Source organism: Mobula hypostoma, chromosome 5, assembly GCF_963921235.1.
Source record: "Mobula hypostoma chromosome 5, sMobHyp1.1, whole genome shotgun sequence".
NCBI classification, from domain to species: Eukaryota; Metazoa; Chordata; class Chondrichthyes; order Myliobatiformes; family Myliobatidae; genus Mobula; species Mobula hypostoma.
This window is the reverse complement of record NC_086101.1, coordinates 107478285-107501234: the sequence shown is the minus strand read 5'-3', so window position 1 is coordinate 107501234 and position 22950 is coordinate 107478285. Positions and strand designations below refer to the sequence as shown.

Sequence of the window (22950 nt, the reverse complement as noted above, 5' to 3'; positions counted from 1 at the left end):
ATTGGAGGGAGTACTAAGAGACAGAATCTACAAGCATTTGGATAGACAGGGGCTTATTAGGGAGAGTCAACATGGCTTTGTGCGTGGTAGGTCATGTTTGACCAATCTGTTGCAGTTTTTCGAGGAGGTTACCAGGAAAGTGGATGAAGGGAAGGCATTGGATATTGTCTACATGGACTTCAGTAAGGCCTTTGACAAGGTCTCGCATGGGAGGTTAGTTAGGACAATTCAGTCGCTACGTATACATGGAGAGGTGGTAAATTGGATTAGACATTGGCTCGATGGAAGAAGCCAGAGAGTGGTGGTAGAGAATTGCTTCTCTGAGTGGAGGCCTGTGACTAGTGGTGTGCCACAGGGATCAGTGCTGGGTCCATTGTTACTTGTCATCTATATCAATGACCTGGATGATAATGTGGTAAATTGGATCAGCAAGTTTGCTGATGATACAAAGATTGGAGGTGTAGTAGACAGTGAGGAAGGTTTTCAGAGCCTGCAGGGGGACTTGGACCAGCTGGAAAAATGGGCTGAAAAATGGCAGGTGGAGTTTAATACAGACAAGTGTGAGGTATTGCACGTTGGAAGGACAAACCAACGTAGAACATACAGGGTTAATGGTAAGGCACTGAGGAGTGCAGTGGAACAGAGGGATCTGGGAATACAGATACAAAATTCTCTAAAAGTGTCGTCACAGGTAGATAGGGTCGTAAAGAGAGCTTTTGGTACATTGGCCTTTATTAATCGAAGTATTGAGTATAAGAGCTGGAATGTTATGATGAGGTTGTATAAGGCACTGGTGAGGCCGAATCTGGAGTATTGCGTACAGTTTTGGTCACCAAATTACAGGAAGGATATAAATAAGGTTGAAAGAGTGCAGAGAAGGTTTACAAGGATGTTGCCGGGACTTGAGAAACTCAGTTACAGAGAAAGGTTGAATAGGTTAGGACTTTATTCCCTGGAGCGTAGAAGAATGAGGGGAGATTTGATAAAGGTATATAAAATTATGATGGGTATAGATAGAGTGAATGCAAGCAGGCTTTTTCCACTGAGGCAAGGGGAGAAAAAAACCAGAGGACATGGGTTAAGGGTGAGGGGGGAAAAGTTTAAAGGGAACATTAGGGGGGGCTTCTTCACACAGAGAGTGGTGGGAGTATGGAATGAGCTGCCAGACGAGGTGGTAAATGCGGGTTCTTTTGTAACATTTAAGAACAAATTGGACAGATACATGGATGGGAGGTGTATGGAGGGATATAGTCCGTGTGCAGGTCAGTGGGACTAGGCAGAAAATGGTTCGGCACAGCCAAGAAGGGCCAAAAGGCCTGTTTCTGTGCTGTAGTTTCTATGGTTTCTATCTCGCAATTGAGTGTCGTTCATTTTATCTGCCGTGGGAGATTTCTGCGATCATTTTGGTAGCGGTATACATCCACCTCAGGCCAATGTCAAACAGAGCAGTAGGATCAACATGCACGAAACAGTACACACTGACGCCTTCACCATCATTTTGGGGGATTTTCACTAGGCCGGCCTGATAAAAGAAATCACTAAATATTTATTTTCAACAAATCACTTGCAATACCAGAGGAAACAACACACATGACCATTTCTTCACCACCATAAAGAATGCCTACCGTGCTACGTCAGGATACTGTTCATTGACTCTTGCTCAGCATTTAATGCCATCATTCCTACAATCCTGATTGGTAAGCTATGGAACCTGGGCCTCTGTACCTCCCTCTGCAATTGGATCCTCAACTTCCTAACGGAAGACCACATTCGGGTAGGTGATAATATCTCCTCTTCGCTGATGTTCAATGTTGGCACACCTCAGGGATGTGTGCTTAGCCCACTGCTCTATTCTCTATACCCACGACTGTGTGGCTAGGCATAGCTCAAATACCATTTATAAATTTGCTGACGATACAACCATTGTTGGTAGAATCTCAGGTGGTGACGAGAGGGCGTACAGGAGTGAGATATGCCAACTAGTGGAATGGTGCCACAGCAACAACCTGGCATTCAACATCAGTAAGATGAAAGAGCTGATTGTGGACTTCAGGAAGGGTAAGAAGAAGGAACATATACCAATCCTCATAGAGGAATCAGAAGTGGAGAGAGGTAACAGCTTCAAGTTCCTGGGTGTATCAAGATCTCAGGTCCTAGTCTAGACCAAAATATCGATGCAGCTATAAAGGCAGTGGCTCTATTTCATTAGGAGTTCGAGGACATTTGGTTTGTCACCAAAAATACTCAAACTTCTACAGATGTACAGTGGAGAGCATTCTGACAGGTTGCATCACTGTCTGGTATGGGGGTGTGGGCGGGGGCTACTGCAGAGGACCGAAAGCTAGAGAAAGCTGTAAAGTTAATCAGCTCCATCATAGGTACTAGCCAATGTAGTACCCAAGACATCGTCAAGGAGTGATGTCTCAGAAAGGCAGCATCCTCCAGCACCCAGGGCATGCCGTTTTCTCACTGTCACCAGCAGGAACGAGGTACAGAAGCCTGAAGGCACACACTCAGTGATTCAGGAACAGCTTCTCCTCTCTGCCATCTGATTCCCAAATAGCCATTGAACTCATGAACACTACCTCATTTTAAAAAAATATATGATTTGTTTTTGCATTATTTTTAATGTAATTATTTAATATACATATATATTTACTATAATTCATTTTCTTTTTTCTATATTAACATGCATTACACTGAACTGCTGCTGCTAAGTTAACAAAATTCGTGACACATGCCGATGATAATAAACCTGATTTTGTAAGTTGTGGGCATGCGATGCTGGTGATTCTTGCGGGCTGTCCCCAGCACATCCTCGGACTGTGTTGGTCATTGACACAAACAATGCATTTCACTGTTTTCATGTATATGTGACAGGTAATCTTTAGTCTTTTATTACACAGTACAAGGTAAAACAATAACAATGCAGAATAACGTGTAACAGCTACAGAGAAAGTGCAGTACCTGTAAGCAATAAAATGCAAGATCATAACAAGGTAGATTGTGAGACCAAAAGTTCATCATATTGTATAAGGAGTTTAAGAGTCTGATAACGGTGGGATATAAGCAGTCCTTGGGCCTGGTGGTATGTGCTTTCTGCCCAGTGGGAGAGGGGTGAAGGGAAAGCATAGAATCGAGAGGGTGGAGATAAAAAGGGATACGGGCAGGGCAGACTAAGGTCACCCCCACCCCAGTCACTCAGCCGAAAATGTTTGGGGAAATTCACATTGTTTTACACCTGTCCACTGAAGTGCTCAAGAGAATGGGTCTGACGCGTAACATCTACAAAGTTCCTCTGACCCATCGATACTCATGACGCAGACCATGGCATCTGTGACCACTGACCCCATTCCTGTGACCCAGAATCTGTAACCCGAGGTATTTATGACACGTGACACCCTACCCCGCTCCTGTATCTGTAACCCCTGCGATCCCTGGTGTCTGTCACCATCCACCACCTCCATGTACCCAGTACCTGTCATCTGACACCCGACCCCAGGTACCCACGATTTCCAGCGTCCCTGTAACGACGCACAACCCTCGTGACCTGGGAGCTGTGACCCGTGACCCCTGACCCTGGTACCTCTGACCCCAGGTATCCATGATCTCCGATGTCTCTGACACCAGTGCCTGTAACAACCCACAACCCTCATGACCTGGGAGATGTGACCCCTAACCCCGACACCTATGACCCGCGTAACTCCGACGCCTACTAACCCCAATTCCAGCACCTGTCAACCCTTGACCGCGGTGTACGACCCCCCCCCCGATGTACGGCCACTAGCCCCAATACCTGACAGTATCACCAGACCCTCCGGCCCGGAGCCGCCGCTTAGACCCGACAACATCACACCCGCCACCGGCCGGGCGCCCGGGTGATGGCGCGGAACTATTGCGTCATCAGATCCGGGGTCCTCCATTGCTTAGGGGAAGCCCGCGCCGCGCCTAACAATTCGCAGTTGCCCCGGGCAACACTCTCCTCCTCTTTTCACTTTTAATGACGCTTAACAGCCCAATTTAAATGTGCATTATCGCCACCAACTGGACTGGACTCTAGTGTAGAGACCTGGGGAAAACCCGCACTACTTCTCTTTCAAAAGAAGGCTAAATTACCCAAAAACCCTATAGATTGTAAGTAATGAAAGACAATGCTGTGAATTAAAGTCGCTCCCAGTACTTACCAAAGTTTTTAAAATTAAAACTATCAACCTCAAAGATTGTAACGAAGCCTACATTTGATTTGCTTCACACTGTAATTCTATATGTTCAACTGTTTCATAATGATGACCCCAGAACAATGTTTTCCAACAAGAAATAAGGAATAATTAAGCACAGCAGGCCCAATTCGAAGTCAAGAGTGTGCTGGAGGCATCCTGGGAGAGAGGGGGTTGAGCAGTGACTGAGGAGAATGGTGGGCATCGGCCAAACAGTAAACCTTGGCTGATTTAACCTTCCAGAAAGTGAGGGTGTATTGGTAAACCGTAATCCCGGCAACTGAAATCTCACAGGAGCATCTGGCATCAGATTTCCAAAGGGATGACGTTTAGATCAGGGGTTCCCAATCTTTAACATTAACCGAGGGGTCAGTGCCTACCAAGTTAAGAGCCCATGACATTACAGGAAAGTTACTGGCATGGTTAGAGCATTGGCTGATTGGTAAGAGGCAGCGAGTGGGAATAAAAGGATCCTTTTCTGGTTGGCTGCCAGCAATTGGTGGTGTTCTGCCGGAGTCAGTGTTAGGACTGCTTCTTTTTAATGCTGAAAATAAATGATTTGGATGATGGAATAGATGGTTTTGCTGCCAAGTTTGCAGATGATATGAAGATTAGTGGAAGGGCAGGTAGTGTTAAGGAAACAGGTAGGCTGCAGAAGGACTTAGATTAGGGCAATGGGCAAAAAAGTGGCAAATGAAATACAATGTTGGAAAATACAAGGTCATGTATTTTGGTAGTAGAAAAAAATGTGCAGACTATTTGATAAACGGGGAGAAAATACAAAAATCTGAGATGTTGAGGGACTTGGGAGTCCTTGTGCAGAAAATCCTAAAGGGTAATTTGTAGGTAGAGTCGGTAGTGAGGAAGGTAAATGCCATGTTGGCATTCATTTCAAGAGATCTAGAATATAAGAGCAGGGAAGTGATGCTGAGGCTTTATAAGGCACTGGTGAGGCCTCATCTTGCGTATTGTGAACAGTTTTGGGCTCCTTATCTAAGAACAGATGTGCTGGCATTGGAGAGGGTTCAGAGGAGGTTCACAAGTATGATTCTGGGAATGAAAGGGTTATTATATGAGGAATGTTTGATGGCTCTGGGTCTGTACTCGCTGGAATTTAGAAGGATGAGGGGGGATCTGTCGAAATTTTCAAGTGTTTTTGGTGACACACCAAATCTCCTCAAGCTCCTAATGAAATATAGCAACTGTCATGCCTTCTTTGTAGCAGCATCAATATGTTGGGTGCAGGTTAGATCCTCAGAGATGCTGACACCCAGGAACTTGAAATTGCTCACCCTTTCCACTTCTGATCTCTCTATGATGACTGATGTGTGGTCCCTTGTCTTACCCTTTCTGAAGTCCACAATCAGCTCTTTGTTCTTACTGACATCAGGGAGGGGGAAGAGTTACCTGGATTCTCTATTTCAGGAGGTAGTCACACTCATTAGATGAGCTGCCTCAAACTCGGTCTGTGGTCAGGGTGTGACTGCGAGTGAGGTGGGTAGTGGGATCCAAGAAACAGTGCTGGAGGAGCCTCAGCCCTTGAGCTTGTCCAACAGGTCTGAGATTCTTGCTCCCTGTATAGATGAAAGTGGGGGCTGTAGGAAGGATGAGCAACCTAACTGTGGCACCATAGTTCAGGGAGCCATTCAAAAGGGGGGAAAGAAGGGAAGTGTAATGGTAATTGGGGATAGTACAGCCAAGGGAATAGACAAGAGTTCTCTGTCGTGAGAATAGAGTGTCCCGAAGGCTATGTTGCCTGCCTGATGCCCATGTTTGCGACATCTTATCTGACCTGCAGAGGAATTTGCAGTGGGAGGGGAAAGATCCAGTCGTCATGGTCCACGTGGGTAGAATGAGGAAAGAGGTTCTGCTGAGGGAATTTGAGCAGCTTGAGACTAAATTAAACGGCAGAAACAAAAAGGTGGTAATCTCTGGATTACTACCTCAGCCACGTGCAAATTGACATAGGGTGAAGAAGATTAGAGAGTTAAATATGTGGCTCAAGGATTGGTGTGGGAGAAGTGGGTCTGAATTCATGGGAAATTGGCACCAATACTGGGGAAGGAGGGAGCTGAACTGTGATGGGACCTGGATCCTAGCGAATGGCATAACTATGGCTATGGATAGGGCTTTAAAATAAATAGTCGGGGGGTGGGTTCAACTGATTGGAGAACTGAAAAAAGAAAAGTGTGGATAAAGATAAAAAAGAGAAAAGTAAGAGTGGAGTGAAGAAAAGTCAAGTGCAAAAGAGAAAAAGTTTACACGATTTTAAAAGCACAATAAGTGTAAGGGCACTTTATTTGAGTGCCTGTAGTATTTCAAACAAGGTTAGTGAACTTGTGGCACAAATCAGCACAGAGGTATGATTTAGTGGCCATTACAGAGACATGGTTGCAGGGTGGGGAGAATTGGGAATTAAATATCCCAGGATATCAGGTAATACGGAAGGATAGGCAGGAAGGTAAGGGAGGTGGGGTAGCACACTTAATTAAAGATGAGATGAGGGCAATAGTGAGAGATGATATAAGATCTAAGAGCAGAATGTTGAATCCATCTGGGTAGAGATTAGGGATAGTATAGGGAAAAAATCACTGGTGGGAATTGTCTATCGGCACCGAGTAATAACATTACAGAGACACAGACAATAAACAGAAAATATCCGAGGCATGTGAGAATGGAACAGCAGTCATCATGGGGGACCTTAACTTGCACATAGATGGGGTGAATCAAGTTGGTCGGGGCAGTCTTGAGGACTTCAAAGAATGCATCCATGATGGCTTTCTTAAACAGCATTGTTACTGAACCTACAAGGGAACGTGCTATCTTAGTTCTGGTCCTGTGCAATGAGGCAGGTAAAATTGGTGACCTTGTAGTTAGGGATCCTCTTGGAAAGAGTGATCACAGTATGATTGAGTTTCTCATACAAATGGAGGGTGCGATAGTTTGATCTAAAACCAGTGAATTATGCCTAAACAATGAAGACTACAATGGGATGAGGGAGGATTTGGATAGTGTAGAATGGGAACACAGGCTATATGGTTGACGAATAGTGGTAGACTTTCAAAGAGATTTTTCATGGTGCTCAACAAAAGTATATTCCAGTTAAAAGCAAGGACAGTAAGGGTGGGAAGAGCCAGCTGTGGATAACTAAGGAAATGAAAGAAGGCGTCAAAACTAAAAGCTCATGCATACAAAGTCACCAAAAGTAGTGGGAAACTGGAAGATTGGGAAAACTTTAAAGCAAAGAACCACTAAGCGAGCAATAAAGAAAGGGCTGATAGATTATGAAAATAAACTAGCTAAATGAGCACAAACTATAAAAATGGATGGGAAAAGTTTTTATAATTATATAAAGTGGAAAAGGGTGGCTGAAGTGAACGTAAGTCCCTCGGAGGACAAGAAGGGGGACTGAGATTAGGTAATGAGGAAATGGCGGAGGCTTTGAATAACTATTTTGTGTCGGTTTTCATGATGGAGAACACGCCTAACATGCCAAAGAGAGATGATTTGGATGCGATGGGAGGTGAGGACCTCGATACAATAGCTATCACTAAAGAGGAAGTGCTGAGCAAACTTGTGGGCCTGAAGATAGACAAGTCCCCTGGTCCTGAAGATAGACAAGTCCCCTGGTCCTGATGGAATGCATCCAGGGTACTGAAGGAAAGGGCAGAAGTTGCAGTAGAAGCTTTGGTGATGATTTACCAAAATTCTCTGGACTTTGGACAGATCATGACAGATTGGAAGATGGCGAATGTCACACCACTGTTCAAAACAGGATGTAGGCTAAAGGCAGTTAGCTTAACATCTGTAGTTGTGAAAATGCTTGAAGCTATCAATAATGAAGAAATAGCGAGGCATTTGGAAAGAAATGGATCCATCAGGCAGACCAGTATGGATTCAGCAAAGGCAGGTCCTGTTTGACACACTTACTGGAGTTTTTTGAGGATATATAATGAGCGTAGTGGATAGAGGGGAACAGATGGACGTTATTTACTTGGATTTGCAGAAGGCATTTGATAAGGTGCTGCATAAAAGGCTTATCCAAAAGATAAGGATGCATAGAGTTGGGGGTGATGTATTAACATGGATAGAGGATTGGATACAGAGAGTTGGGGTACATGAGTGTTACACTGGCTGACAATCAGTGGTGAACGGTGTACCGCAGGGGTCGGTGCTGGGCCCGGAACTGTTCACGATATACATTAATGATCTGGTAGAGGGTACTGAGTGTAGTGTATCTAAGTTTACCGATGATATTAAATTGAGTGGAAAAGCAAATTGTGCAGAAGATACAGAGAATAGGCAGAGAGATACATTTAGGTTAAGTGAGTGGGCAAGGGTCCGGCAGATGGAGTACAATATTGGTAAATCAGAGGTTACCCACTTTGGAAGGAAAAATTGAAAGATCAGATTCTTATTTAAATGGTAAAATATTGCAGCATGCTGCTGTGCAGAGGGACTTGGGAGTGCTTGTGCATGAATCACAAAAAGTTAGTTTGCAGGTGCAGCAGGCTATCAAGAAGGCAAATGAAATGTTGGCCTTCATTACTAGAGGGATTGAATTTAAGAGCAGGGAGGTTATGCTGTAACTGTACAGGGTACTGGCGAGACCGCACCTGGAGTACTGTGTGCAGTTCTGGTCTCCTTACTTGAGGAAGGATATAAACAGGAATTAGGTAGTAGGTAAGTTATTGGAGGGAGTACTAAGAGACAGAATCTACAAGCATTTGGATAGACAGGGACTTATTAGGGAGAGTCAACATGGCTTTGTGCGTGGTAGGTCATGTTTGACCAATCTGTTGGAGTTTTTCGAGGAGGTTACCAGGAAAGTGGATGAAGGGAAGGCAGTGGATATTGTCTACATGGACTTCAATAAGGCCTTTGACAAGGTCCTGCATGGGAGGTTAGTTAGGACAATTCAGTCGCTACGTATACATGGAGAGGTGGTAAATTGGATTAGACATTGGCTCGATGGAAGAAGCCAGAGAGTGGTGGTAGAGAATTGCTTCTCTGAGTGGAGGCCTGTGACTAGTGGTGTGCCACAGGGATCAGTGCTGGGTCCATTGTTATTTGTCATCTAAATCAATGATCTGGATGATAATGTGGTAAATTGGATCAGCAAGTTTGCTGATGATACAAAGATTGGAGGTGTAGTAGACAGTCAGGAAGGTTTTCAGAGCCTGCAGAGGGACTTGGACCAGCTGGAAAAATGGGCTGAAAAATGGCAGATGGAGTTTAATACAGACAAGTGTGAGGTATTGCACGTTGGAAGGACAAACTAATGTAGAACATACAGGGTTAATGGTAAGGCACTGAGGAGTGCAGTGGAACAGAGGGATCTGGGAATACAGATACAAAATTCCCTAAAAGTGTCGTCACAGGTAGATAGGGTTGTAAAGAGAGCTTTTGGTACATTGGCCTTTATTAATCGAAGTACTGAGTATAAGAGCTGGAATGTTATGATGAGGTTGTATAAGGCATTGGTGAGGCCGAATCTGGAGTATTATGTTCAGTTTTGGTCACCAAATTACAGGAAGGATATAAATAAGGTTGAAAGAGTGCATAGAAGGTTTACAAGGATGTTGCTGGGACTTGAGAAACTCAGTTACAGAGAAAGGTTGAATAGGTTAGGACTTTATTCCCTGGAGCGCAGAAGAATGAGGGGAGATTTGATAGAGGTATATAAAATTATGATGGGTATAGATAGAGTGAATGCAAGTAGGCTTCTTCCACTGAGGCAAGGGGAGAAAAAAACCAGAGGACATGGGTTAAGGGTGAGGGGGGAAAAGTTTAAAGGGAACATTAGGGGGTGCTTCTTCACACAGAGAGTGGTGGGAGTATCGAATGAGCTGCCAGACGAGGTGGTAAATGCGGGTTCTTTTTTAACATTTAAGAATAAATTGGACAGATACATGGATGGGAGGTGTATGGAGGGATATGATCCGTGTGCAGGTCAGTAGGACTAGGCAGAAAATGGTTCGGCACAGCCAAGCAGGGCCAAAAGGCCTGTTTCTGTGCTGTAGTTTCTATGGTTCTATGGAATTCTGCAGATGCTGGAAATTCAAGCAACACACATAAAAGTTGCTGGTGAACGCAGCAGGCCAGGCAGCATCTCTAGGAAGAGGTGCAGTCGACGTTTCAGGCCGAGACCCTTCGTCAGGGCTTCGTGAGGAAGGATATACTGGCTTTGGAGGTGGTGCAGAGGTCCATCAGGTTGATCCCAAAGCTGAGGGGGTTAGACTACCAGGAGAGATTGAGTTGCCTGGAGCTGTACTAACTGGAATTCAGAAGAATGAGAGGAGATCTTATAGATACATATACAATTATAAAAGGGATAGATAAGATAGAGGCAGGAAGGTTGTTTCCACTGGTAGGTGATACTAGAACTAGGGGACATAGCCTCAAGATTTGGGGGAGTTGATTTAGGATGGAGATGAGGAGGAACTACTTTTCTCAAGAGTGGTGAATCTATGGAATTCTCTGCTCAATGAAACAGTGGAGGCTATCTCAGTAAATCTATTTAAGACAGGGTTGGATAGATTTAGGGGAATTAAGGGTTCTGGGGAAAAGGCATGTAGGAGGAGATGAGTCCATGGCCAGATCAGCCACGCTCTTGTTGAATGGTGGAGTAGGATCGACAGGGCAGATGACCTACATCTGCTCCTATTTCTTATGTTATGTTGATGTTGAATGCAAGACTACTCATCTGGCTGATATATCTCACTCCTGTACAACATCAGAACTATTGTATCACAGTTTTTAAAAAGGTTTTCTCGTGGGTCTCAACATCTGTCTGTAACTGGATCCTGGACATCCAGACAGTCCGTGTTACAGTAGCTCCGTCACACTGAACACCGGCACTCCCCAGGGCTGCGTGCTCAGCCCCCTGAATGCTGGCTGTCACTCCCCAGGGCTGCGTACTCAGCCCGCTGCTGACTGACTGCACGGCCAGATCCAGCTCATCAAGTTCACTGATGACACAACAGTGATCGACTCCATCAGCAACAATGGCCAGTCAGCATACACAGAGGGTGAGTGGCAAGCACCACAACTTGAGTCTCACTGTGGACAAGACCAAAGAGATGACTGTGGACTTTAGGAAGGGGCAGGCTGACCACTCCCTGCTGCACACACACTCCATGGAGAGAGTTAGGGGAAGGAGTGCACATAATGGATGATTTCACCTGGTCCCTGAACACCACTTCCTCTTTGGTCAAGAAAGCACAGCAGCATCTCCACTTCCTGAGGAGACCGAGGCAAGCCCTCCCTCCCCATTTTAACCATTTTTTTCCAGGAACACCATTGGGTTGTTCTGACCAGCTGCATCCCCATCTGGCACAGGAATTCCTGGACAAGACCCTACAAAGGATTGCGAGGACTGCCTCTCTTCCACCCAGTGGAGATGTTTGCCAGGAACGCTGTGCACACAGGACCCTGATACCTCCCATCCATACAACAACCTCTTTCACCCCCACCATCAGGCAGGAGGTAATGTAGCATCAGGACTCTTATGGTTGGAAACAGCACCCCCGGCCATTAGCAGTGCCAGCAGCATTACACTGTTAACTTTTTAACTTTAACCATATTATTTGTAGCATGTTATGTGTGTGAGTTATATGTACTGTGTTGTGCACCTCAGTCCAGAGCAACGTTGTTTTGTTCAGTGATGTACATGTAGACGGCTGAATGACAATAAATGAGAATTTGAGCCTCTTGCAGCAACGCAAGTTGGCAACTCCAGCCTGGGGCCTTGAGTCATTGGAAAGTGGTCACAGAGATTGAAACGATGGGATGGTGGCAGTGAGGAAGAACAGGCTGGACCTCTGACCCTGATACACAGCAGATTCCTAAAACAAATTTCACACATTCACCGCCCTCTAGCCGAAGAAATTCCTCCTCACCCTAGTTCTAAAAGGGCATCCCTTTCTTTTGAGGCTGTGCCCTCTGGTCCTAGAATCTCTCGCTATTGGAAACATTCTGTCCAAGCTATTGAGTAACCAATGAGACCCCTGCTCATCCTTCTAAACTCCGTCAAGTACAGGTCTAGAGACAGTCACACATATGTTAACCCTCTCGTTCCCAAGATCACTTGCGTGAACTCTCCAACGTCAGCACATTCTTTCTTAAACAAGGGGCCCAAAACTGCTCACAATATTCCAAGTGAGGTCTCACTGGTGCTTTATAAAGCCTCAACATCATCACATCCTTACTTTTACATTCTAGTCCTCTTGAAATGAATGCTAATATTGCGTTTCCCTTCCTCACCACAGACTCACCCTGCAAGTTAACCTTCAGGGAATCTTGCACAAAGTCTCCCAAGTCCCTTTGTACCTCGGATTTTGAATTTTCCCTCCATTTAGAAAACAATCTACTCTTATTCCTGCTACCAAAGTACATGACCATACACTTCCCGACACTTTATTCCATCTGCCACTTTTTTGCCCGTTCTCCTAATCTGTCTCAAGTCCATCTGTAGCCTCTCTACTTCCTCAACACTACCTGCCCGCAACCTTGGCCACAAAGCCATCAATTCCATCATCCAAATCATTGACATATAACGTGAAAAGAAGCGGTCCCAACACAGACCCCTGTGGAACACCACTAGTCACCAGCAGCCAATCAGCAAAGGTTCCCCTTCTTCCCACTCTTTGCCTCCTGCCAATCAGCCCCTGCTTTATCTTTCCAGTAACACCATGGGCTCGTAGCTTGTTAAGGAATTGTGATTTTAATATTTCAGTAATATTTGAGTAAACATCTATCTATATATATATAGTTTGATCAAGCATTGTTGTTCATTTAAGTAATTAATTCTGGGTTATATGTAAAAATAAATGAATTGCATACGTCATCATGCCACAACACAATATGTGTGTGCCTCACCTAAAGTAAAGGACGAAATTGGACCTAGAGTTCAGACTTCCTTTGAATTAGCTTAATGTTTTGAAGTTATAAAACATAACATTGTCGGCGAGGTATTTTAAAAATGAAACCAAGATGGCTATTGGCCGGTTGAAGCGCAGTGAGATGTTTGAACTAAAAAAAAAACGCAGAAAGTAAAACACGCAGCCCAGTACATATTATTCAAAAGGGAAGATATGGTCAAGTAAGAAAAGGGTAGAATTCGCAGGTTCATAAGGAATGAGTACCAGGTGATAATAATCGTAAAAATAGCAGAAATGTTGGCTACATCGGAAAGATTGGTGTGTTTGATTCCACAAGGAATAATTGGCTCATGTATACAGAGCTAATTGAACAATATTTTGAAGCAAATGAAATAGCAAATGAGAAACAAGTGCCAATTTTGTTGAGTGCATTGGGTTTAAAGGCATACAGTTTGCTTCAAAGTTTGGCTGTTCCAACCAAACAAGCAGAAATTAGTTTTGCTGATGTTGTCAAAGTAATGTAGGAACATTTAGAATCAAAACCGTCATTGATTGCAGTACGCTTTAGGTTTCATAAGTGGAATCAAAAAGAAGGGAAGTCCACTTCAGCCTATGTGGCTGAATTGACATTGTCTGAGCATTGTCAGTTCAGTGATGGGCTTAATGATACACTGAAAGATCATTTAGTTTGTGGAATCTTACAAGAAATCATTTTTCTTACAAGATAACAGCTCCTAAATGAAGTACAACTCACATTTAAAAGAGCAGTTGAAATCACTGTATCAACGGGAACAATCAACAGACACAACTGAGTGGCATTCATGAATGAAAGTGAGCTTGAACAAAATTGCAATATCTAAACAGAAACTGGTCTGACCAAACAAATTGTGTTATTGTTGTGGCAGGGGCTCACATATACCAGACCAATGCAGGTTTAAAAGGTGAAACTTATAGAAACTGCAACAAAGTAGGACACATACAGAGAAATGTCAGGGAGACAAAAATAAATGGACTGCTCAGGGAAGAGAAAAAGCTAAAAAGTCAAGTTGCAGTTTCAAATAGAGCACTGATCTGCATGCTGTTGATGAAAAATCTGATAATGAAGAAGGTGACACAGGACTGAGCAGCCTTAAGATTTACAATGAAAACTAACAATAGGCAAGCAATGTGGCAAATTAATTGAAACAAAATTAGACACTGGCTCTGCTGTTTTAGTCACTCCACAAAATGAGTTTGAATGACATTTCAAGATACTAAACTGAAGCCTACAGAGATCCAACTAGGAACATATACTGGAGAAAAGCTAACTCCTGTGGGAATGACATTCGTACAGTGAAATACAACAACCAACAGGAGAGCCAGCATTGTGGGGATGTGATTGGCTGAGACAACTACAACTTGATTGGAGATCCATCCAGCATTTGCATGCTACATCCCCTGCAATTGAGTCACCTGGAAGTAAATTAAGGCACTGGGTGATGCTACCAATGTCTCCACACTGAGCACCATGAACCTATGCCAATCGCGGACAAACAGGTGTCGATGCCAACCTCTGAGCCTCTGGTCGGAAAGCGTATTGGACCAAGGAAGGACCAAGCTGCTCAGAGGAATCATGAAAGTGATGAAAGCAGTGGTCTGACTAAAACGGTTTTTGTCGGCAACATATTGGAGAAAGCTTCTGATGTGTTACTGGTAATAAGGCAGTTACTTGTGAAATGTGGCTTGGTTTTAAGCTGGAACAGAGTTCAAGCAGCTTCAGGAAATTTGCAAGCATTCGGCTTTTGTGAGTGTAACGAAACCAGAATCTACTCTGCGTGCATTAAGGTTGTTGCATGAACTTCAAGTGGGAGGCAGAGAGCTGCATGTAACAGCAAATGCAAAGACCAAAGCCCAGCTGGATGAATGGAAGGCCAAAAAGAAAGGAGTCAATGGAGGTACAAAAACAGAGGATTCATTCAGATAATGTAGATGAGGAAACCACGAGGAGGGATCAGATTGTAAGCAATAGAGGGATTAATAAGGGAATACTCCAGTGAACTAAATACACCTTCCCAAGATCAAGATGCACAAACTAGAAGAAAAAAGAAGAAAAAGTAAGATGGCTACTGCTGTCAGAACCACTTCCTGCAGTCTCAGAGTCAATTCCTACAACCACCATGGAAGAGACTTCAGAACATGAGATTGCTTTCAAAGCACAAGTCTCACCTGCCAAACAGAGTGACCCCCAACCTCCCGGGCAGGAAAGGTGTTATCCCACAAGAGTAAGAAATCCTTGAAAGTGATTAAATCTTTAGGTCTGAACGTGCCAATTTAACATTTTCTATACTGTGGATGCCTGTATACAGTAGTTGTGTTATATAGTATACCATGTAATAGTTGAGATGTATTCTCTGTTGAGTTGGAGTTTATAGCTAAGCAGGGAGAAGTGTTTGTATTTAATATTTCAGTCACATTTAAGTAATATTGTAAATATATTGCAACACACACAAAATGCTGGAGGAACTCAGCAGGTCAGGCAGCATCTATGGAGAGGAAGAGATAGTCGACATCTCAGGCTGAGACCCTTCTTCAGGACTGAGAAGGAAGGCGGGGTTAGACACCAGAATAAAAATTGGGGGTGGGGGAAGAAGGCTAGCTGGAAGGTGACAGGTGAAGCCAAATGGCTGGGAAAGGTCAAGGGCCCGAGAAGAAGGAATCTGATAGGACGACAGGAGAAAGGGAAGGAGGAGGGGATCCGGGGGAATTAATAGATGAGAAGAGGGAAAAAGGTCAGAGTGGGGAATGGGGGGGGGGGCAGGAAATTAGATTACTAGGAGAAATCAATATTCGTGCCAACAGGTTGGAGGCTACTCAGACAGAATACAAGGTGTTGCCCCTTCAGCCGGATGATGGCCTCATCTTGGCACAAGAGGAGACCATGGACTGACATGTCAGAATGGGAATGTTTGGCCATCGGGAAGTGATGCTTGTGGCAGATGGTGCAGAGGTGCTCGATGAAGCAATTCCCCAATTTACAATGGACCTCACTAGAGGAATTGGGAGCACTGGATACAATCCACAACCCCAGCAGGGGAAGTGTTGCCTCACCTGGAAGGACTGTTGTATGTAAAAATATATTAATTGCATACATCATCAATTAGAGTAAAAGGCAAAGTTAGACTCACATTTCAGACTCCAATGTCTTCCTTTGAATTAGTGTAATATTTTGAAGTCACAAAACATAGCAAAAGGCCTTCTGAAAATCCAAATACACAACATCCACTGATTCTCCTTTGTTTATCCTGCTTGTTATTTCCTCAAAGCATTCAAACAGATCTGTCAAGCAAGATTTTCCCTTAAGGAAACGTGTTAACTTTGGCTAAATACCCCAAAACCACATCCTTAAAAATCGACTCCAACATCTACCCAACCACAGAAGTCAGGCTAATGGGCCTATAATTTCCTTTCCTTTGCCTCTCTCCTTTCTTGAAGAGTGGAATGACATTTGCAATTTTCCATTTCTCTGGAACCAATCCAGGAACTAGTGATTCTTGAAAGAACATTACTAATGCCTCCACAATCTCTTCAACAACCTCTTTCAGAACCCTGGGGTGTAGTGCATCTGGTCCAGGTGATTATCTACCTTCAGAACTTTCAGTTTCCCAAGAACTTTCTCTCTAGTCATGGTAACTTCATAACCCTTGACACCTGGAACTTCCTCCATACTGCTAGTGAAATACTTATTCAGTTCATCCTCCTTTTCCTTGTCCTGCATTACTACCTCTCCAGCACTTGCCAGTCACCCCTTCCTTTTTAATGAGACAGATGGACATATTATGACTGGAAGCATGTTGTATTATTGTATAGCACTCACACAAGCTCTTAAAGGTTCCCGTCAATAGGTACTTGAAGCCCAGAAGATTGTGTTGGCTGTAGAACAGGGGATTCCCAGCCTGGGATCCACTGTTTTGGTGCATGGCATAAAAAGGATGGGAACCCCTACTAACCGGGAGATTGAGTACCACTGACAGCCTACTTATGGAAGAGCTCCCTGCAGCCCCATTCCAAGTACTGCTGACTACATCTAGCTCTTTAAAGGTCCAAGAAACGCCGACATGATTACACACCTGACACGTTAAGCCAGTGGTGCCACCAGACTAGAAAACATGTGGCCAGAACAACGTTGATGATTAGGACCAATGGACTGAACTCTCCATCACTTGCGATTTACCATCACTGTGCATTATAAATTTTGGGTAATCTGGCCATTTGTTTTCCGCTTAAATGCAGAAGCATCTCACAAGAGTAGTACTCCAAACACTTGGCTTCACCCTAGTTATGACTATACGTCGTGTCCTGAGGGGTCAGGCTGTTGGGAGTGTACTAGAGAGGGCCTATACATTCAGAAGGTGGCTTGCCAATGCGTTTGTACCCCTGGATCATAACGAGTTTGAGACCGTGATAACAAAATTAGAAGTGTGAATGGAGGATGGGCCTGCACTGCCCGTAGCAATGACTCTTGCCAGTGTAGCTATTTTATCAAACGACTCACAACAATTGCTTAACCCCCCCCACCCCACTCTGAAGCTGCTTCATGGGGATGGGGGGGGGGGGATGTTACTGTAACCATCAAGGGACGGGTCTAGACTTGGGTAACAGTCCGTGAAATGTCTACACTACTGGCGACCCTCTGAATCCTGTCAATGGTACTTATTGGATATCTGGCCAACAGGCCTATCCCTGGCTGCCAGGGGTAGCCCTTCTAAAATGGGATCTGTGCTCTGAAGCGAAGTCATGGAGGAGTAGATGTACAACCTGCCCGCCACCCTCGACATGCCACTGCGTAGAGCTGCCATCGAAGGACTATGGAGACTGAGTGTTTCTGGATTATAGTGTTCCTGTCCTGGGGACCTGCCAGATGGGCTCGTGAGAGCATTAACGCGGACTTCATGGCCTTCGTGCTAGGTGACAGGATCCAGACGATACTACTGCCGGAACGCTGGCAATCCACGCCGTGGCCCTTCAAAGTCAACTAGTACTTGACTTTCTGTTGTCTGAGAGCTGGAACGTGCCAGGAGTGTTGCCCGTACATCCCTGACATCAACAGCCAACCATTCTTAATGAAACGGTCGTGGGGTTTCAGAGACTCTGCCCTATTGAGATTCAGTAAGATTTACGTATTTCTATCTACAGGACAATGAGGAGAAAGTGTGGAGGTAAGGCGAGGGTTAAAGACAACCTCCAGGAAAGGATAGCCTGGGTCGGTTGTGGTCAGGTGCAACCTTTGAAGTGAGACTGCCAGCGACACCTCTGCTTACTAGAGACAGAATGGGCTGGGGTGACTGCGGCATAGTGCTCTAAAATCGGACGAGCGAGGCCTCTGTTGTGAGACTTTTACTGAAAGGCCTTCCTAACACATAGCTTCCCTTTACAAGATAGGGGGTGTCAGAGACAGATGAGATAACAATAACTGAAGGATGTGAAACGCACCGAACAACTAAGACAATTGTTTTTCTAACTTACCAAATGTCCAACATCCGTAACTGATAAGCCAATTCTGTGTAAAAATAACACACATAAAAGTTGCTGGTGAACGCAGCAGGCCAGGCAGCATCTCTAGGAAGAGGTGCAGTCGATGTTTCAGACCGAGACCCTTCGTCAGGACTGGCCTGCTGCGTTCACCAGCAACTTTTATGTGTGTTGCTTGAATTTCCAGCATCTGCAGAATTCCTGTTGTCTGTGTAAAAATAGTAGTTTTCTGTTCAAACCAGAACAGCGTGGGTGACAGGGGCCACACTGGTCTCCTTGTGCACAAGGAAAATAAAAAGAATGCTTGAGTTGTAAGAGTCCGTGTGTTCCGGTCCCAGTTACTTTATTTTATAAGTCGTTAACAATTTGATCCACGCCTCCACCCACATTGTTAACATCTGCAAATTTGACCACAGTGACGTCAACAGCACATGGAGGCTCTGTTCAGTCGGGAGACCAAACCTATCCACAACACTCCAGATGTGGTCCCACCAAGGCCGTGTAGAACTTTAGGAAGACGCCCTTGTTCCTGTCCTCAGACTCTCCTGCGGAAAGTCAATAAACTGTTCCACTGCTTCACTCCCCTGCACGTATCCTATCAGCAAGGGCTGTTCGTGGACACTGACCTCTCACCATTTAAGTAACACACTGAGTTGGTCTCCTCCCTGCACTGTGGATAACGTATTTTTCCCATGTTAAACTGAGTTATCAGTCAGAAGCTCTTCGTCTGTACAAATTTTCAAGAATCTTTGGTTATACACTAAGTCTCCTCACACTCCTGATGAAATATAACAAGGTAAATCAATTACAGAATGCAGAATAAAGTGTAACAGCTACAGAGAAAGTGCAGTGCAGGTAGACAGTAAGGTTTGTTTTGTGCCATATCGTACGATGTGGGCGATCGTGATGACCATGATTGTTCTTGGAAAATTTTTCTACAGAAGTGGTTTGCCATTGCCTTCCTCTGAGCGGAGTCTTTAGAAGATGGGTGACCCCAGTCATTATCAATGCTCTTCAAGATTGTCTGCCTGGTGTCAGTGGTCACATAACCAGGACTTGTCACGTGCACCAGCTGCTCGTATGACCATCCACCACCTGCTCCATGGCTTCATGTGACCCTGGTCAGGGGGCTAAGCAGATGCTACACATTACCCGAGGGTGACCTGCAGACTAGCGGAGGGAAGGAGTGTCTTACACCTCCTTTGGTAGAGACTTATCTCCACCCCACCACCCCAGAACGATAAAGTGCAAGATCATAATGAGCTAGATTGTGAGGTTAAGCGTCCATCTTGACCCAGGGAACTATTCTATAGTCTGATAACAGTGGGATAGATCTGTTCTTGAGTCTGTAGGCAGGTACTTTTAGGCTTTTGTATCTTCTGCCCGATGGGAGGAGGGGGAAGAGAGAATGTCCGGGGTGGGTGGGATCTTATATTCTGCTGGCTGCCTTACTGAGGCAGTGAGGAGTGTCGACAGAGACTATTGGTAGGGAGGCTAGTCTCCATGATGTGTGTGCTGTGTCCATAACTCTCGGCAGTCTCATGTGGTCACATGCAGAGTGGTTGCCATGGTGCATTCAGATCAGATGCTTTCTATGGTGCATCACTTAAAATTGGTAAGGGTCAAAGGGGACAAGCCAATTGTTTTCAGCCTCTTGAGGAAGTTGAGATGCTGGTAATCCTCCTTGGCCATGACATTAATATTATTGGACCAGGACGGGCCGTTGGTGATGTTCACACCAAGCACCCTGAAGCTCTCAACCCTCTCGAACTCAGGACCACTGATGTAGACAGGAGCATGTCCTCTGCTCCCCTTAATGAGCAGCTCTTTTCCTGACCTTGAGGGAAAGGTTGCTGTCATGACAACTCTCTGTCTCCTTCCCGTGCTCTGACTCATCATGACCTGAGATGGCCTGTTATGCTGGTATCACCAACAGATTTGCGGGTGGAGTTCAAGCTCAATCTGGCCACACATTCATGAGTGTACAGGAAGCAGGCTGAATGAATGAACGAGGTCTCGATGAAGGGTCTCGGCCCAAAACGTTATTTATCCCCACAGATGCTGCTCGGCCTGCTGAGTTCCTCCATTTGATGGTGTGTGGCTCCAGTTTCCACTATCCACTCTACTGCCATGGTGAGGCTAAACTCGAGTTGGAGGAGCAACACCTCATATACCGCCTGGGTAGTCTCCAGCCCCTTGGTATGAGCACTGAATTGTCCAACTTCCGGTAATTCCCTTCCCCTCCCTATTTCACTCTGCCCCCTCCCCCAGCTGCCTACTACCTCCCTCATGGTTCCGCCTCCTTCTACTACCCATTGTGCTTTCCCCTATTCCTTCTTCACCTTTCCTGCCTATCATCTCCCTGTATCCCTTCTCCCACTCCTTGATCTTTCCCCTTACTGGTTTTTCACCTGGAACCTACCAGCCTTCTCCTTCCCACCCACCCCACCTTCTTTATAGGGCCTCTGCCCCCTCCCTCCTCAGTCCTGACGAAGGGTTCCGGCCCGAAACGTTGACTGATCGTTTCCACGGATGCTGCCTGACCTGCTGAGTTCCTCCAGCGTGTTGTGAGTGTTACTTTCCAGTATCTGTAGTCTGTACAGGGAGAGGGAATTGTTCAGGGGAACCAGCGCACAGATGTCATCCAGGAAGTGAAACTCCGGAAGTTATCCTGACCTGTGGGAGTTGGCCCTCCTCGTCCGAGTGACTGCCCCCGAGACCTTGCTTGTAATCCTGGTTTATGTTACAAGCCCTGGTCACTAACGGGTCCAAGACTGGTGAAGAACAGTAATTCAATTACAGACATGAGATTCTGCAGATGCTGGAAAACCAGAGCGACACACACAAAATGCTGCAGGCAGCATCTACAGAAATGAATAAACAGTCGACGTTTTGGGCCGAGACCCTTCTTCAGGACTGGAAAGGAAGGGGGAAGACGCCAGAATAAAAAGATGGAAGGAGGATAGCCAGAAGGTGACAGGTGGATGGGAAAGGTCAAGGGCTGGAGAGGAAGGAATCTGAAAGGAGAGGAGAGTGGACCATGGGAGAAAGGGAAGGGGGAAGAGATTTAGGGGGAGGTGATGGTAAGGTGAGGAGAAGAGGTATGAGGTCAAGTGGGGAATGAAAGAAGGAGGAAGAGGGAGGGCAAAGGAAAAGAAGAGAAGAAAATTGCTGGAAGGAGAAATCGATACTCGTGTCATCAGGATGGAGGCTACCCAGATGGAATATGGGGTGCTGCTCCTCCACCCGGAGGGTGGCATTGAAGGCCATGGACCGACATGTCGGAACGGAAAGCGGAATTAAAGTGGTTGATTGGTGGGAAGTTTCGCTTTTCCCGGCTGGGGCAAGTTGCTCGACAAAGCCATCCCCCAATTTACATCGCGAGCACCAGATGCAACAGAGAACCCCAGCAGATTCGCAGGTGACGAGTTGTCTCACCTGGAAGGACTGTTTGGAGTCCTGAGTGGAGGTGAACGGGCAGGTGTGACATTTCTGTCACTAGCAGGGATACATGCTGGGAGGGAGATTAGTGGGAAGGGACGAACAGAAGGAAATCAGGTAGGGGAGATACCCCTACAGAAAGTGAAGAGTTGGTGGGGGTGAGGGGGAAATAAAGTATTTGGTGGTAGGGTCCCGTTGAAGATGGCATTAGTTGTGGGGAAAGATACATGGAATACAGAGGCTGATGGGGTGGTGGGTGAGGACAAGCGGAACTCTATCCCTGTTAAGGCATTAGGAAGATGGAGTGAGCATGGATGTTCGGGAAATGGAGGAGATGCAGGTGAGGGCAACAACAATGGTGGGGAAAGGGAAACCCTGAACTTTGAACAATGAGGACACCTCAAGTGTCCTGGAAAGGAAAGCCTCATCCTGGGAACCAATGCAGCGCAGAAGGAGGAACTGAGAAAAGGGACTAGCATTTTTTACAGGAGACAGGGTGGGAAGAGGTACAGTCAATATAGCCATGGGAATCAGTAAGTTTATATAAAACGTTGGTAGACAGTTTGCCTCCAGAGATGGAGGTAGAGAGATCCAGAAAGGTGTCAGAAATGGACTGAATGAATTTAAGGACAGGGTGGAAGTTGGAGGCAGAAATTGATGAGCTTAGCACGGGTGCATGAAGCAGCACCAATGCAGACATCAATGTAGCACAGTAGTGGATTATCATCAGGGAAGGCTTGGAACATGCACTGTTCTATGCAGCATAGCTGTGGCCCATGTGGGTAACCCCACAAGCCTGGGGAAAGTGGGAGGAACGGAAGGAGGAACTGCTGAGGGAGAGGAACCAAAGGAGAAATTGTTGAGGTTGAGGAACCAAAGGTGGAATTGCTGAAGGTGTGGAC

The 22950-nt window shown here is 45.4% G+C and overlaps 1 protein-coding gene across 2 annotated transcripts in view; it reads right to left on the bottom strand.

Moving 5' to 3' along the window:
* elp5 (elongator acetyltransferase complex subunit 5) overlaps window positions 1–22950 on the bottom strand; it is a 56723-nt gene that overhangs the window by 25807 nt on the left and 7966 nt on the right. Inside the window, exon 1 of one of the 2 annotated variants that reach the window (XM_063048717.1) lies at window positions 3797–3900. The exons of the other annotated variant lie outside the window; for it this stretch is intronic. Within the exon in view, the coding sequence (XP_062904787.1) occupies window positions 3797–3851 (55 nt within the window). The 5' untranslated portion in view covers window positions 3852–3900. Of the gene's footprint in view, window positions 1–3796; window positions 3901–22950 lie in introns of those variants that run through there. 2 annotated transcript variants of the gene reach the window in all.